This window comes from Falco biarmicus, chromosome Z, assembly GCF_023638135.1.
Source record: "Falco biarmicus isolate bFalBia1 chromosome Z, bFalBia1.pri, whole genome shotgun sequence".
Taxonomy (NCBI): Eukaryota; Metazoa; Chordata; class Aves; order Falconiformes; family Falconidae; genus Falco; species Falco biarmicus.
In genome coordinates, this window is record NC_079311.1 from 1,589,258 (window position 1) to 1,607,663 (window position 18,406).

Genomic DNA, 18,406 nt, shown 5'->3' on the forward strand with positions numbered 1-18,406 from the left:
AAATATTTGGAGTAATTAGCACACAATCCACAAAAGTCTGCTTACAGTACAGACAAAGGCAGAAAGGTACTGCAATAGAAGTGTAATTTCAGTCATAAAACCAAAATTCCTTCCTGGAGAACTGAGGATGCATGCATTTATTGGATCTAGAATACTGCAAGTACAGTAAGGTTTCATTAGTGGAAGTGATGCTAGTACCTTATAATATGTTGCTATAACCTGTTAATACTAAAAATATTAATACTAAAAATAATAACATATTAAAAATTGAAAACATGACATTTTATACACAAGGTTTCAACATATGTTTAGACATGCATCTAAAAAGTTTTCTACTTGACTACATTATCTCCACAGAAGACCCAGAAACACGAAATTTATCATACAGCAGGCAAAATGGAAATTTCAAACTTTTCAGACATTCTCATTACACTTGGCCCAAATGGTGTGTGCATGACTAAGTGGCAGCTCCCCACCAGGAGGGACAGGAACATCTCACAGGGAGAAGACCTGTTTGATAGAGGCACCTCCAACACAGCATCAGAGGGGTACTAAAAGCAGAAGGGAATTGGGAAAGGTGAAAAGGAAAGCATATTCTTCTCACAACTCTTGCTGTTATTTTAAGATTCTCACTCTTAGTTGAGCTCAGAAAAATAGTTTGGTGGTTAGGCTGCATCTTTTAACAGTCCTGAGGGAACCAAGCCATATGGGAGGTAGAATCTTCATGTTTACAGTCACAACATCTCAATAACCGTAATTATTCCTGGGAGCATTAAGAACTCCTGTTTTTTTATAAATAAGACAAAAACACTTTTTGAAGGCCCTGACAACTGAGAGGCACAGCGGATGACAAAACTTCTCCATATAAAATGGCATTTTGGCCTCATTAACTTTAGAAAAGCAACATTACCCACCACAGCATACCAGACATGGAGAGCGATTTAAATACAGAGAAGAAAGCAGGTTTTATTAATGAGTTCAGGAAGTTTTCTATTTCAAAGTCTTGCAAAACTAAAAACTACGAAGTAGGTATGTTGGGATTTAACATTTAGTCTTATTTTTTATTACATTGTTGATGAAACTATAAAGAAATTAGCTCAAACAACCGATTGAAACATAGCAAGTGAAAATGGATTTATTTCCAATGACATTATTTTTGGAAGGTTGGAAAACAGGAATGTAAGTGAGGGTCTTTTCTGTCTTCTTCACCGGGAGGAGGGGAGGCAAAGCAAGCAAAGTGACACAGCGTACTCACGCTCCTCACATCAAATATTCAGCAATTTCTCCTCTGCCAACGATTACGAAGTCAAATATAAGATGTTCTTGCCCTCCCCTTCCCCTTTAAAAAGTTGTTCTTTTTCCTATATATCATATTTGGTTTAATGGATCTGCTTTTTCAGAGACATCAAGAATATCTGTAACAACACTGGAAGTCTGTTTTCACCAAAAATCCTGCACTTGTTTGTGTGACTTCCAGTAACACATATACTGCTAGCAGAAAGCATCAAATGGAAAACAGCTGTGACCACACTATAGGTTAATTCTGAGCTACAGAGGTATCAAAAAGCTGACTCAGATACATGACTGAGTTAAGGTACAGCAACATGGAAATTCAGACAAGCCTTATCAGGAGGCTGGGAAACTCACCTTTCATCTAAAAAGCTGTTGGAATTTGCAGATTTACTGGAAACCATGGACAGCGCTAAGTATAGACTCAGAAAACACTGCAGCAGATTCTGCTGGAAAGCCATATGGTTTTTGTGGAGCCAAACGTTACCGGCTTATAAAACAGACATGAAAAAAAAAAGCTACCTGCATTTTTTTTCAATGCAATGCAAGCAGTTTTTCTGCACTTTATTAAATGTTTATTTTGGAAGCATCAACAGAGTCATAAAACGTCATTATGAACATACTGATTCCAAAATAAGAGTGATTTGTGACATATCTATTGGTATGAATAATTACAGCTGCATTTGATCCTTAAAGCTAGCCTTATAGCATTGATCCTAGTACTTGAAAAAACAAAGTTTGAAATTTCAGTTTCCCAAGGGGCAGATATATTCAATCAGGAAATTAAAACATCTAGATGTGAGTTTGTGAATTGAAGTTAAAAAACTCACATTATTTTTCTTTTCAGGCGTGACTGAGGTACTTATTCTTAGTACTTGACCGAGCACTGCAGGTCACATGGGCCATTAAGAAGTGCCAGTGAAACCTTACACTGCCCCCTGAAATTTGCCATTTTGTTCCAAAGAGGGCTTTTTCCCCACAGAGAAATAAAGTCTTCCTAAAAACAGCTACACTGAGTTTCAACTTAAAACCTTGCAGCTAAAATAAAGTTGTTTTGTAGAAGAACATAGGCTATGCATCAGCTGTTTCAAACAGTAATCTAACAGGGGTTAGTTAATGATTGAGCAAGCAATTATTTAGCAGTACTACATTTGTGGAGTATATGCTCCTGGACTGAAATACTGTCTATGAGCTCTCAAGCTGACTGCTGCCATTTTTGACAATAAAGAACACTTTTTCATCCAGAAAAATGTAAAATTCTATTTGGCAGATATCCTGCTCTTAACCAAAAGAGCTTCCCTTTGTGTTTTCTGAGCAGAAAGAGCTGGATTTTAAATGGCAACTGTTTTTTGCAGAGTACATATTTTTGTATTTTCACATTGCCAAAAATCCGAAAGCTTTGAACAGTGAAAAATTTTCATGTAAGAAAAAGATACGGCGATGTAAAGACAAGTGTACATTACTATGAGCCAACAGCCTTATGTATAGTTACCCTGTTTCCTAGAAATGTAAGTACACTAAACGACTTACATTGCTATTTCTTAGAACTGCATTAGATAAATTGTAAGAGATAATATGAAGAAAGCATTTAAGTTGGGTCCACCTGCTGCCACTGCCTGCCAGTTATCCTTGGATGCACTCAGACTGACCTAAATGCTGTAACTGGTGAGACGAGTCTTCACTAAGGTTTCTGTGTAAGGACAACTTCAACAGTAGCAAAAAAAAATATTTAGACAGGCATGCAATAATGGAGCTCCCTCCAATGGTCTGCGATTCGGCATGTAACACCGGTCGGGGCAGGATATGCTATATATAGCATAATATTCCAGTACTAGCACTTTGGCCTCCCTTATGCCTTTAAAGTGCATTGTAATAAGCAACAGGACAGTACAAAGTCTGGTTTAAAACCAAGAAAGAGTATTCTGTCCCCACTTTCAGCCAAACTGGAGCAGAGTTTGTAAGGAATGTGCAGGAGTGCAGTACATGCCTGGTGAGACATGGCGACAGCTACGGCTACCGACTTCATAATTACTGCTTCACATCTTGTTTTCAGAGGATCATATACTGTACCGAAGTTCATTAATTTCCCAAGCGAAGGGCTCCAGTTCATGGTGTCCCCTTCAAGACGACATACCAGTTCAAAGGCAAACGTACTTTTTGCATCACTGAATTAAAAGAACATGATCTATGTAGGTTTACTGGCTCAACACAAGATGAAATGTGCTTATTAAATGCTGAAATATGGAAATGTTAGTATTTCAACCCACATCCTCTCTTTCTGGCAGACCAGAAATGCTTTTAGTCATCCAGGTACCTGTTTTCTTATTTTTCCTACTTAAACTTTCATTTATGTGGATAAGTAGCCTCCAAACACCTTATCTATCCTGAATTTCACTTCTACATAATTTTATTTTAGAAAGTTATTTCTTTTCTTATATTTTAATCTCCTCCTGAGGACAAACATTGTAGTGCTTATATTATACTGTCATTGATTTTCAAATATCTAAATATTTTTCCTACATCAAATTTATTTAAAAGAAGAAATTCCTACCCTTGGGAAGGTTCCTAGAATTGTCTTGAGTCCAATATATGATGTCTATGATAGTGTTAACACCCAACTTTAGATTTTATTTTATTTTATTTGCTACAAGAATTCAAGGTATGGCTGGAAATCTTAAGAAATTAAGGATATGGTGGATTAGTTGTTTTTGTTAAATGGTATTATCTATCTCAGTGCCTCTTTTACTTTTTCAGGTTGGTAACTCTTTACTTGAAATGAAAATTATCATCTCTCATTTATGTTACCTACAAAAATAAGAGTAAAACCAGGTATCTATGATATAATGAAAACAAGCATATATAAATTTTCAATGTGTTATCTGTCTCAATCTGATGAAAGCTCAGTCCTGAAAGACAAAGGTGTAAAAGGAGTACGAAAAGCACATGTTCTCTTCTTTAGGTTGTAAAATCATTCTAGTGTCTTGATAGCTGGGCTGCCATGCTGTCTTCTGTGACCGCTGTGACCATCCCAGAGTTTGCAAAATGCTGGTTATGAAAAAATGTACTAACTTCAGTACAGGTAGGGCCGTGATACAAGAATGACTTGGTAATCTCTGGTCTGTGGTATGCTAAAGGTTAGTATAGCAGCCCCTTAAAATCTGCGCATCTCCTAAGAGTGAAATCTAATACAAGGAGTATCTTACTTTTTTTCCAGGCTTACCTGATCATGTAAGCGACTCCAAGCAAGTGAAAGATTGACCTAAACTGCAGAAGACTGCTCATGTTTGGCTACTTGCTATACTAAAATCCTCAACTTAAATCTAACCTACATTAGAGAGACTAAATTTACATCTGAAATTTTTCTACACACTTATAAAAGGTTTTCCTTTGACAGGTACGAAAGGCATAATACACTCCCATGACTAAATCCATGCCTGGAATAAATCAGTATAGCTTAACTGAACTCAGTCTACACAAGGTTTTACCAAATAATGATCCAGTCCCAGAAATACATAGAAACACTGAAAACCTTACACTCCTATCTGTAATGTTCTTCTATCTGTCTGGAGTGGGAATAAATGTAGTTATGGAAATAAAAACAGCAACAGAAAGAGAATCATCAACTCTTCTTCTTTGAATTACGTCTTTTTTTTATAAATAGTTCTACATACTGGTTTTATTTTGCAGAAAAGAATGATACTTGTACCACTCTCTACAAAATATTTAAGCAATAAAGTAAAAACACAAATGTAAATAATGTCATTTTTTAAAAAAATGTATACAAGGATATGTTGGTGACTGTACCGACAAAATATTCCCAGTACTTGAACTTTGACCTGTGAAAGAAAGTATTTGTACAGGAGGAGAGTGCTGTGGGTTCACTTTCTTAAACTGCAGTTATTAGTCATCAAAGCATGTTACTCATCAAAGCATGTTCTCCTTGTCTTATGTATCCCAAATGTTACTTCTACAACGAAATAATGATTTTTCTAAATATTATAAGATTTTATTGTTGTGCTTACATGTTCATTCCAGGCATCCCCGGGCCACCTAAAGCATTCAGTGGGGGTCTCATTGCACCTCCATAGTTCTGCAATGATAACCAAGGGTCAGACTACCACAAAACAAAAAAACAAAACCAAAGAGGAGGGGGAAAGAAAGGACAGCAGGTTAATGATATCCCTACGTAACTGCTGACTGGACAGGCCAATGTAATTCATTCTTTCAGGTGTTTCCACTGTTGACTTAAAATAGTAATATCGTTAACCCCAAGAAGAAAGAATTACAACAATAGATAGACACAGACATATATCACTTTTATAACATACAGCACAACTATTACATTTCGAATCAGTCAATTCTAATAAGTCTATGGTAACTAATATGAAAAAATATTTAATAAGATAATGAATGTCATAGTGATGTCAACAAATGAATTGCCCAATGCCTACAAAATCTGAATTTATGCTCTGACATTATGACAAAAGTTTAATTGTATTTATTTGTGTGAAAGAATAAATTATACCTCTTCTTATTCACAGGAATACAAGAACATTCTCTCTCACATCATAATGCACTCCCTATTCTGTGTTAACCCCACTATATTTTTCTGATATTTCAAAAGTATGGATAACAGTGAATTCTTTAAAATGAAGAGCTGTGCGTATTGCAAGGAGAAGGGGACCAAGAAACTATTTATTTAAAAATAAAAAAACTAGGTCATTGTTGCAGCCTATTTTCCAATAATAAACACACTACTTCATGTACAGTATACTAAAAACTGCATAAACTATATGATTTGGGCACATGGGTGTTCTCTGTATTGGCCTGAGTTACAATAAGTCACCAGTGGGAGAAATCCAACAGTGATATTCAAAGCATGTGTGTGGTGCTCTTCCTCTTTGACTGATACCAAGTATCCGTTATCTAGAGCTGATCTAGAACTGATCTATATAATTAGGAAGGGAAGTTCTGTGCCCGGACTTAAAATTTTCTTCGTCGTTAACAATCCTGAAAGCGTCCCATCAGTACCTGGTTTGCAAGAACAGAGCCAGAGGTTGCAAACTTGTCCTCTTCCAGACCCAGCAGTGCCATCTGAAGACACTATTACGCACAGCTGCCGCCCATCTACCACTGCTCATTCCTGCCTTTTCGTGTGCAGCCAGCAGACCAACTGGTGCGCGTGCTCAGGTGGAAGTCAGGCAGATTAACTCACACCGCCTGTTTAACCTAGGTTATCCCAGATGATTTTGCCTGAGGAGCTCCTCTGTCAGAGCTGCAGGGCAGTAACTGGTGGGTGGTTAGAGCAGGCTGGCACAGTAACGTCCCCAGCTGGCACTACTGGCGCTACTGGAACACAGTCTGACTGCAATAAGACAGCGGTTCCATATCCATTTTATTTCATTTTCCCATTTTGATGCGAAGGACCGAGTCATTCTCCCTATTCTGTCTGCCTGGTATCTCCCCTCTTTATTTTAATTCAGGAATCATTTGTGTGGGACGGGGTTAAAGATCTCTGTGGAAACCTGCAGGACCGGAAGAATCCTAATCAAACATACTTCTACCTCTAATTACTGCCAATTCTAATCAAATCTACTCCTTCATCCTAAAATAAAAGTACTTTCATTAAGACAAGCAATAGACATGTTCCTTCAGCTGCAGCTAGGCTCCCTGCAGAAGTTAGTGCCCCAACGCCTTCCTTACGGCCCTTTAGTCACAGCCACCACTGCCACTGCTCATCTCACAGTTCAGCTGTTCAGTAAAGTGCTCCCTAATATCAGGTGGCCAAAATGAGCCGTATTAGACAAGAGCTTTTTTTTTTTTTTCCTGAAGTATTTGAGATGACTCAATTCTTCTTGACCAGAAGGCCCGCGGGAGCGTGTGGGAGGCTTGTGCGCAGATAGGAAGGGCAGGGGGAAGCAGCGGCCGCAGGCTGGAGGTAGTACCCCATTCACCTAGCTCAGCTACGGCTTGGAAAACAGCCTGAAATCAATTCTTTGGAGCTTTTCAGAGATTCAAGTATTTACAACTACCCACTGCTTTTTGCTTCGTGCTATTCAGTTTGAAACAGCCTAGAATCATAGAATACAAAACGGAGGTAAATCTTCCCTAAGTTTTCAAGCATATGCATGCTATACTTGCTATACTGGATGTAAGCACTTCTGTATCAGCACGTTAAGCGTTCTGCCAAGTCAACTGCCTGTGCAGGAAGGCAGCAGAGCCTCCCACTACAGGCACACCTAAGTCAACTTTACAGCACTGTAGCATGAGGGCATTAAAAGTAGGTGTGAAAGATTCATCAAATTTGCTTTTACAACTGCGTTCTGAGAGGATCCTAAATGCCAGATACAAAGATAGATGACGATCCATTTATAGAAAAGATTGATTTGCGAACTTAAATTTTGTGTAGATAAGCAACATTTCCCCCCATTTTAAAAGGAGGTTCAGTACAAGCGAGAAGAATCTTACAAAAACACTGGATTTTAAGAGACAGCAAAAATGGAAAAAATTATCCTTACAAAAAGTGGCATGAGATTTGCCTGCTGTGTGACTAATGGTGCTGCATAAAATATCAGCTCAGCCTCACACAGCAGCATTGCAGAGCTTCTCTTTCTACCTCCAACAGGCAGGTGGTAAATATACTTCAGTGCTACAGGAAAAATAACAAAAATATTTAATAACGGTTTGTTGGTCACACAGCAGATGTTGTGTAGAACTGCACAACTGGTTTCTACCAAGAAGACCCAAAATTGTGAAGACAGCTATGAACAGATTTGAAAGGCAAAGCTGTTTAATCATTTAAAATTCAGTTGCTAGTCCAAGGAACAAAGAAGTCACTAGAGAGATTATCTGAAATGGGGAAGTAAAAATGCAAAGTGTGGGCACAACAAGCACACTGTAAAACAAAATACTGGCAAAACCAGTATGAAACACCACCGCCTAAATTTTCACTCACTTAGAGAACTGAAAAATACAGAATAATCTTTTGGATTCATATTTCAGGTATGCATCAGAATTCATTTGTTTTCTACCTTAGTTTACTGCTGAAATGTAGTAGTGACAAATATCCACTCATACTTTCACATTTTTGAAGAAAGAGCCTGTGAACAATTATGACCAAGTCAGCACCATGGAAAAGGCTGATTCTTGCAACTCAAGGTCGCTTCACTCCTCAACAATGGAGCTGGAGAGACGCTTGTGATTGACAAGGGGGAGAGATGGCAGCACAAAATTCTCACTTTACACTAGCATACACCAAAAATTTAGATCAGTATCAGATGAAAGAAAAACTTTACGGAATTTTGGGGGGGGGTATTTTTGGTAGAAAGAGTTTGCCTAAGTTAGAACTACTGATCCTTTCCTCCCTAACAGCATCATCAATTAGGCTGGGAGGATGAGGAAACACCTACTCGACCCTTGGTCTCCCTTACAAATGTCACACTTTGGTTACAGCATACAGTGGCTGCAGGACCAAAAACTTTTCTGAAACAAGCAAGTTAAGGGATTCTTCTTTTAATTTCAAATCTTAATTGAAATGACCGTTTTTTTCATTTTAAACTCTGTACAGCTGCAACTTTGAATTAATTTTTGTATAACAGGAAGTTTATTTTCAGATGGGATTAGAAGAACAAGTCCTGGCCATCTTCAAGCGATGGAAAGCCAGAGCAAGACAGTGTAAGTATAGGCCCATCAATAAAAATGGGTATCGATCTGTGGAAGGTACCTGAGGTCCTAATGGAACCATTCCTCTCGGAGGAGTCATTCTCTGCATTGGCCCACCCATGTTTGGATGCCCTGCAAATAAAATCATGTAACTTATAAAAACCATGCAGTACACAAGCACCTTCTAGAACAACTTTAACAAATCATTTCCTTATAATTAGCAAAAAGCTTGAAAAGCTGCAGGAAGCTTTGAAACAGAGGAAGAAAGATGCAGGTTTGAGAAGACAGTACTTTTGAATGGTCCAAAAAATTATTTCATTCACCTTGCTGCCGTGTTGGGTCCATCCCGCTAGGCAATAATGGCTGGCTTCCTGGGACACCTCCAAGTGCCTGCAGGAATAGAAGTCACATGTCAAAAGCATATAATGCTTTGAAATTTATGTTAAAGACATAATGCAGATTTTTTATTTTCCAGATGTTTATTCTGAGTCAAGAGTAATGTGGAAGTGTTTCATAAATGCCCTAACTAAATGTCCTAAGTGCCTAACTAAACTGAAGTCTTGCGTATCCTACAATCCTAACTATGGATTTGCATGGACAAAGTCTTGGACTTCTGTGGAATTATGTATAAATAATCTCCAAAATGTAATTGCCTAATTTGCTTTTCCACCCCCCAGTACTTTTTTCACTTTAGCTTACCTATTATTTAACCTTCAAACACCACCTTTTTCTTGGGTATGTGGCAATTTATCCCCAGCTTGTATTGCTATAGTTTTCCCTTTTAACCATTATTTTAACATTTCCTTGCAGAGGTCAGGATGCAGACACTGATACTCTCTGAGAGTGAGCCGTAACTGAGCCAACCACACAGCATTCACAGAGTATGGTTAATTAGGGCTGTGATGTGGGGGACATTTTATCTTCCCCTCTGCCTTACTCTTGAAGGGCATCAATGCCAAGATAAGCTTATTGTTCATCTATGGGAGATAACAAGAGTCAGAAAACTTGCTCCTAAATCTTGCCTTCAAGCACAAAACTATATTGTGTTGTTATTTTACCCTAGGTCCAAATCAAACACCTTGTTTTTATGTCCCTCCCCATTAATATGCCCTTTGGGTTTATAGTAAGTGAATGAGGTTTAAGGCTAACTTCTATAGTCTTCTACCTATAGTTCAGCCAACTACAAAAAATGTTTTTATGAATGGACCTTTGTAGCTGATCCACTAGGTGCTGTTTAGCACTTCAAAACACCACCACATTTCCAGAATGAAAACACATCCAGAATGAGTAAATCTGTTGTTATGAAAGAGATCTACTCAGGCAATACAGCTATTGCTTACTGTGGGAATGGATAAGATATTCTTGACCTGGAAATACTCCAGCAGTCTTGGATACATACAAAGGGCAACCTATCTGCAAGTATCATACGGTTTGTTTCCGCAAGAGGTAGGAAATAAATGATTAACATGCACATTGTTACCTCAAAGGTAATACAGTTCAAAAGGTGTTGCACTGCAAGAGCAACGGAATAAACAAATAATCTGAGACAATGTCATTTGAATCTGAGTTTTACATGTACTTCAGTGGCATGAGGTCTGGACGATACACAAGAACCATATGTGAAATGCATGGAGAAGACTCAAATAAAAGCAAAGCAGGAACTACCAGCAATGGCAGGTGACACGCAATGACACAGAGGCATTTGCTGCTGCGAGCACATGCAGCCAAAGACTTCGCTGATGCAGTCATTACTCTGCGGACCAGTACGTAAGAAACTGCGGCTCCTTTGTAACATACTATAGGACTTCTCCAGAAAGGCCCGTGCACATGCGCAGCACCGTGCGTTGCCAACATCAAATACCCTCACAGGGCTCGACCTCACAGGACATGATCAAGTGCCGGAGGCAGCTTAGGGGGACTCATGTGGCCCTTAGCAGGTACTAACTTTCCTCGCTACAAAGCCCAGATGTAGTTCAGCTATGCCTACAGAGCAGTTAAGTGACTGTGTAAGTAACCCTTACGCAGACTGTGCTGTGCATGCACGCCCTGCGTTACCCTTCCCTGCCTAAGAGACAAAACCCCCATCGCAAGACATTAAGAAACAGAGCCAACAGTTGCAGTGGGAATTTTAACTCTGTTTTTTACTGACTTCTAATGAAAATTTCAGCCTTAAAGCTGCACTACAATAGCTTATTGCTTCCACACACTGACCACTTAATCTGTAACTTAAATAATGGCAGTATTAAATAATGGCAGTATTCTTAAGAACAGGAATTTATGAATGAGGCGTAAAGTAAATGAATTGCAAGAGCTCTAATTCACGAGCTTATGTGATTATGTTACAGCTCTGAACTGAAAATATCACAATGTAACAAAAAAAATGCTTCCATAACTAAACCTGCAGGTTGGCAATGCTTTCGCAGCACTCATCACATCCATTTTATACCTGCCAGTATTTACAGTGTTCAGAAACACAGAAACGGAAACAAAGCAATATGTGAAACCCAAACAGTGCTGCGTCCTTGGCTAAGATACTACTGAAAGGTGCAAACATCAGGAAGATACTCTGTACTGAGTTACAGTATGTCTGTAGCAAGTATTTAACTGAAAGGCTAATGACATTGCACTCTTACGTTGTCCCTTGACGATCACTTCGGCAAGGTTAATTAAGTCACCCATTTCCCTTGTGAGGAAGTGGCTATGGTACAGGTAACTTAACCTGCTCCCAAACATCACCGTGCTTGATGTAGAGGAATATCTGAAGAAGCCCTGCCACCCAATATATCCAGATCACTAAAATCTAATCTTCAAACCTTCTGGCAACATTGTGCCAGGGCTGAAGATGAATTTGTTGACATTATGTTATACAGATATAAAATGGACCAAAAACCCCCATTTCATCTACCCTATCAACCTTTCCCAATATTGTAAACGGCCCAGTTTTTCTTTCAGTGCTCCACTGATATTTTTCTGTCTGCTTATCTCTAACTTTTCATCTGCTGACAACCACTTTCTTCTCCTCGATCTGCACTACGGAGAACTTTCAATACAAATGCTATCTGCTTCCAGAACCATCTTTTCACAGATGGGCCAGTAAAGGTCTCTGCTGACGAACACCAGCTCATTACTCATTCCTGTTAGGCTGGCATGCAAATCCTTTGATGGGGATGAGAGAAAACTGGGGATTCGATGCTTTTGTAAAGTCCTCAGAGTGTCTGTAACAGCCATAGAGCACTTCATGGTATCCATTTCTCACAAATAATCTCCCTATTTACTATTAAATAAACATACTTCATATATCCAACCAAGAATAGGAGTGAGTGATGCATTTTACATAGAATTAGCTAAAAACACTCTCAGAGTTAACTGCTTGATGTGGCTAGGAAACTTCAGAGGGTGTAACAGTTATGGGGACATTCTGCCTTCATCTCAAAGCAATGCAGCACCACGCAAGGCAGCTCTGCAGACTCTTCCCTCTGCAAACGGGCTCGATGCAGAATAAATTTGGAGTTGTAAACACTAACCAAGCATAGTAAAGCAAGCTGGGAGTGGCGTGGCCACACCTAATCAAAAATAACTATTTAACGATCAGATAAAATGGGGTGGAGAGGGACTGGAGTGAGTTTTGTAGCCAACAGGTTATTGGAACTATTGGTAGCCAACAAGGCAACATTCCCTGTTCCCACCGCTGTACCATTACCCTGGACCACAATGGTACACCAGTGATAAAATCTTACCTGATTGGGTATTCTTAAAGGTGGCCTTGGACCTCCAGGGTACCGAGGGGACATGAAAGGCTATGGGGAAAAAAAAAAAAAAAAAAAAAAAAAAAGAAATACTGCTAAATAATTCAACTTGGCATGGAAACACCACACTGAGTCACTGGAGGTGTGGCTTGTGCCATGCTCACACCTCAGATATCCAGCTTAAATACTTCTACAGAGCATTTAGTGTATTATTCCACAATGTTCAGCACAACTACGTAAACTTAATAGAGTCTTAGTGCATGCATCTGTCAAAAGATATTACTTAAAACTTTGTTACAGTAATCGTGAAGACTACGAACAACTTAATGCATTAACAGTGAAACCATTCAGATCACATAATCACACTTCCATAGTTTCCACTGAAGAAGGGGGAAAGACAGAAACCCTGGAATAGAAAACAAAAATGTTCTTGGGAGAGTCAAGAGGTAAAGTAACAGCCTAATAATCCACAAATACTTCCCATTCACTTTTTCAAAATAATACAGTAAAATGCAATACAAAATTTAACCTGTGAGGGCACAGATTTCAAGTTTCTTTTGTAAATATTTCAAACTTTGGTGGTTCCATTAACCAGGATAATTCAGTGATGCGCTCCTTCCATCCCTCTGTATTTAACTCCATGCTCACACAGTAAATATCCTCTCTGAAAACCAAATTTATACCCAAATCCCTCATACCATCCTGCAACTGGTGAGGTTCTAGTGACTCTTGGCTACTACTATACTACTTCATAGCTCACAAACAAGGTCAGTCCGTTACAATATATATAATAATTATTATTTATATTATTTATTATAATATTATATAATAATATTGTTATATATAAAATATAAAATATTACAATAAATGGCAGTGCCAGAAAATACATTTAGCATCTCTACTTATTCCACCCAAAAGCATGACAATTATCTAGAAATCAAAAAAGCCGGATTAGTGGCAAGTGTGAGCCTACAGGAAAAAGGCACAAAAATCTGACTAAACAGATGAAGAGGCTCATTTTGTCAAGCAACAGTACCTGTAACTCCAGAAGAAAATGAAGTGTTAAAAGTATGCTTTGACTGTGAACACAGGGACAAAGAGACTGATTCTTTATATTGTGAAAGAGGACCTCGCTTCTGTTCATGACAGTGCCATGGAGACAACAAGAGATAAGGAAAGGAGTGTGCCAGGACTTCCCAGCGGCATCCTCTGGTGACGAATGCGCTGCTGTACGTTTAAACCCACTCCTTGGAAAAAAACCAACTATACGTACATAGGCATCATCTAGTCAGCTGTAGCTAAGGACCACTGGCAGGTCACCACAACTCTATGATCAACATCACTGTTCTACAAATGAATGGCACATTTCAGCTCCATCAGCAGCACTGCATTATAAACTAAAATGCCAATGATCATCAATGCTCATAACCCATGTATTAATAGTAGCAATATCTAGCAAAAGAATTATAATTATTTTACTAATACTTAGTGATGGAAATATTCCTATGATCTTGCATTAAAAAAATTAACGGAACCCTTCGCATCTTAGAATCAGATCAAAACTGAAATAATGCTACCGACACAAACATGCACTCAAAACAGGTACTATAAAGCAATTTAAAATACAGAGGGTTTGCAAACTACAGAAGAAAGTTCAATGACATTTGTGAAAATATTACTTTAATAAAAAAGGTATTTGAAATTCTGTGCTGTGTAAGAGTGAGGGTTCTACATGCCCACTCTCTGCTGGCGAGATTATCTGATATGAAAGAAAGAAAAAAAGGCTTGTGCATGTGGTGAAAGCTGTAAACATGCAGGCCCTTGTAAAGCAGTAAAAGTGCAAGGAAATTAGAATTTCAACAACTTCCATAAAGGTCAGACAAGTGCATTGTACGGAGTGCAGCACACTCTAGTTAGTATCTTGGATTTGGCTTACCTCATTCAGCAAACGAGACCTTAACTTTATTTACAGCTGTACAGCTCATAAATGGGAAATCAGCAGTGTCTCTCAAGTCAACCACATCTTAATGTAGAATCACACTACTAATATTAGTATATAATAGTGTGTTATTGGCACAACATCTGTGCCTTTTAAGTAGGATGGAAACATGCTTGTCCTCTATCTTCCCAGTGGGTTCACCTCTCTATGTAGGTTATAAAAATACCTAAAATCTCTTTTTTGGGTATGTTTTATTTAAAAAACCGAAACAGATACTTCACTGCAAAAAGGAGAGAAAGAGGCTTACTCATATAAAGTCACAATTTCACTTTTCAGAATGTGACTCACATTGTTGCTAATGCTTGACAATTACAAACCATATTTTGGGGTATGCTGTGCCACTGAGGTCAGTAGCTGCTTCAGATTTTTGACAGGTCCTGGTTTTGGCTGAGGTACTGTTGATTTTCTTCCTAGCAGCTGCCACCATGCTGTGTTTTGGATCTGGTGTGAGAATAATGTTGGTAACACGCTGATGTTCCAGCTGTGGCTAAGCAGTGCCCACCCCGAGCCAGGGACCGTTCAGGATTCCCATGCTGCGCCAGCGAGGAGGTGCGCAAGGAGCTGGGAGGGGACACAGCCAGGACAGGTGGCCCCAGCTAGCCAAAGGGGTATTCCCAGACCATAGAATGTCCTGTTCAGAATATAAACCGATCTATCAGCTGGCCGGGAGCTGCCAGTCGCTGCTGCGGGGCTGGCTGGGCATGGGTCAGCGGGTGGTGAGCAGCTGTGCTGTGCATCACTTGCGTTTCTTGGGTTTTATCCCTCTCTTTTTCCTTTTCATCACTATAACAATTATTATATTACTATTATATTTTACTGTGTATTAAACTATTCTTATTTCAACCCACAGGTTTTACCTTTTCCACATTCTCCTCCCCAACCCACTGGCGGCACAGGGAGTGAGCAAGCAGCAGTGTTGTGCTTAGTTGCTGGGGTTAAACCGCAACAGAAGGTCTGGATCTAGGTAGGTCTCAAGTCTACTTAATAAAAGCCTCACAGAGTAAGTCTAGGATTCTTCTCTGAAATTATATATGTCATGATTTTTTTTTTCCTGAGGCACTGTTCCCTAAGCAGGCATCAAAACAGACTTAAGAGACTCAGTCCATCTATCCTTAACTGACTTCTTAGTTCATTAACTACAGGAGCCCCTCTGATACAACTCTGTCTTACAGGAAGGTTTATATACTGTAAATATTTATATACCTATGTATTCCCCTTACACATATTTGAGGAAGTGTTTAAACCTATTCCTCAAGCATCTGAACCCAAGTGGAACTGCAATGAATGACTAAATCTAGTAAATTTCAAATAGTTCCTATAGTTCTTGATGACACATGGATACAAACACTGCACAGTTCTATAGGCAGGAAAATATATAAACAACTGGGAAGCACAACGAATGTTTGGTGAGTATCAATAAAGGTCCATATAGCATTGCAGAAAATGGTGAGACAGTGATGTTCAAGAACAACTCTAAGAAATGTTACGCTCTTTTGTACCAATATTTAGTACTTTGTTTTACCACAAAAATTCTACCATTAAAAAGAAAAACATAAATATTCTTGGCTTTGTGCCAGTTACTAAACTTCTCCCTCTGCACCAACGTCACGTTTATCCACAAAAAGTTCTACTGAGATGTATCAAGACTACAAAGAAATTCAGTCAAACGTTCAAATGAAAATAAATCAAATATGAACAGCTTTTCACCGCATTGGGAGCATTTTTTCCCAAGCCTCTCACACACTCACATTATTAAGCACCAGGCATTCTGGAGGACATGAACTCAAGCAGTAGGCATGTTTTGTCACATGTTGTTTCACTACATCCTTTGTAATTAATAAGAACAACTGACATTTACCCTCCAGTCTAGTTTTACTTTATTGTTCGAGTTGTTGAATTGACCATGGCTTAGGAAGGAACCACCACAGACTTATATTTCTTACAATTAGTAGCTCTCTTGCCTTAACTTCTTGGAAACTTTTTCTTCCCCTTCTCTTAATGATATTGCAACACATACTTCACAGAAGTAATGGGTTCAAAATACGGGCACTAAAGTAAAAACAGTGACCACAAGTTTTGAACTGGTTGGCGTAGCACCAGCCTTCTGAAGACAAAAAATAAATTCTCTGCGTGTTGAAGACTCAGACATATCTGCCTGCTCCTTCAGCCTCGTGTCAACTCAAAATTCAGCATCTTGATAGTTGAAAAGCTTTAATGGATCCCCGGTCCTGGTTTCAGCTGGGATACGACAGACTCCTGATTGGTCTCAGAGTTCAGCAGGGGGACTGGACAGATGCCATGCCAATGAATCAAGTACTTCCTTGCTTACCCCAGGTAGCAGGGAGGGAGAGGGCTGTCGGCAATGCAGAACGCAAGAGCCCTTCTTCTACTCAAGGCTTACAGACATGACTCTTCAAACAACAGGGTAAATTTAGAAAGAAATAATAAAGCTGGAAAAACATGCCAAAAGATAGGTTTAATTTTTAAATCTTATTTAAGATGTAATAATGCAGCAGTAACTTCAGCTATCAGGTAGGAAGAAGACAGGTGGTATTATCTCCTAGAGCCCTCACTGTGCGAAAGGATGTAGAGTACTCTCCAAATCATGCACCTGGCATTTCGGAGCCAGATCTTGGTTAGGACGTTGCAAAGCCTGTCTAAGGGAAACCAGTCTCTTGAAGCTGATCTGACTGAGGAAGAAGGGTATGACCAGCGTGGCTCCATCCCACAGTAATTTCCAAGTGCTGAAATGGCTCTCAAGGGTTTCCAGTCACTACTGCAGCCTTCAAGTCCCGCTAATCCACAACACGGACATTACACTGAGTAGGAGGAGGTGTAAACAACACTATTGTGCACTACCCTAAGCTACAATTAACTTCTCAAATGGAGTTCAGGAACTGGCACATATACTAACGTATTAAGAAAAGAAAAAAAACCCCGAAACAACAACAAAAAAAACCCCAAAACCAACCAAGCAAACACCCACCCACCCCCCACAAAACACCCAACCCCAAAACAAAAAATGAAACCAAGACAAAAATCAGCAAAAGAAAAAAAGAACATGAAGAAAACAAAGTAACAGGCAAGAAGGTCATATTTAACCACAACTTAGATGGAGATGCCACCAGCATTTGAAATCATGTCACACAAACTGCAGCAACTGGAGAAGATTCTGGTAACTCTTTCTTTTGGAGAACAGCCAGCTAAACACATCTGTGAACATCAGTATATTGTAATTACCGCCTTCAGGAACAAAATTCAGTAATTTGGTATCACAAAAGCATCTTGGAAGGCTGCTGTCATACAGCTGAGACCAAAGGAATACCAGCAGAAGCTTCTGCTGAACTGGGTGACAAAAAGAAGCCAGGGAGGAAAAACCTTTTGTGTATAAGTCACCACAGAATATATGTATTTATCAACTTTAAAAGTGAAAAATAGCCCCCATCTACAAGGAGAAAAGTACTAAAAAAGGAAAAGAACAAAAAAAAACCCAAACAACTATGAGAGACTACACAAAACAAAATCAAGGTGTGAAATGTTAAATTTTGTAAGCTCCCTGCTCTTCCTTATACCATCCTATCATGTCACATTCTTAAATACTTAAAAAGAAGTGCAAAAACCTGAATGATGGTGCCACACACTCCAGCACTTTCTGTTATATTCCTGAAGAAAGGATCCAACTGTGTGCAGGGAGAGTAAAGGGTATCTT

General features: G+C 39.0%; 1 protein-coding gene across 4 annotated transcripts in view; it reads right to left on the reverse strand.

Annotated features, from left to right (window-relative positions):
* The window catches only part of SSBP2 (single stranded DNA binding protein 2), a 191,356-nt gene that overhangs the window by 36,754 nt on the left and 136,196 nt on the right, over positions 1-18,406 (reverse strand). For 2 of the 4 annotated variants that reach the window (XM_056323656.1, XM_056323654.1), the window contains 4 exons: positions 12,690-12,749; positions 9,276-9,342; positions 9,014-9,084; positions 5,313-5,404 (listed from right to left, as the gene is read on the reverse strand). In XM_056323656.1, coding sequence (XP_056179631.1) covers positions 5,313-5,404; positions 9,014-9,084; positions 9,276-9,342; positions 12,690-12,749 — 290 coding nt within the window. The remainder of the gene's footprint in view (positions 1-5,312; positions 5,405-9,013; positions 9,085-9,275; positions 9,343-12,689; positions 12,750-18,406) is intronic. The other 2 variants (XM_056323657.1, XM_056323655.1) reach the window with 1 other exon arrangement.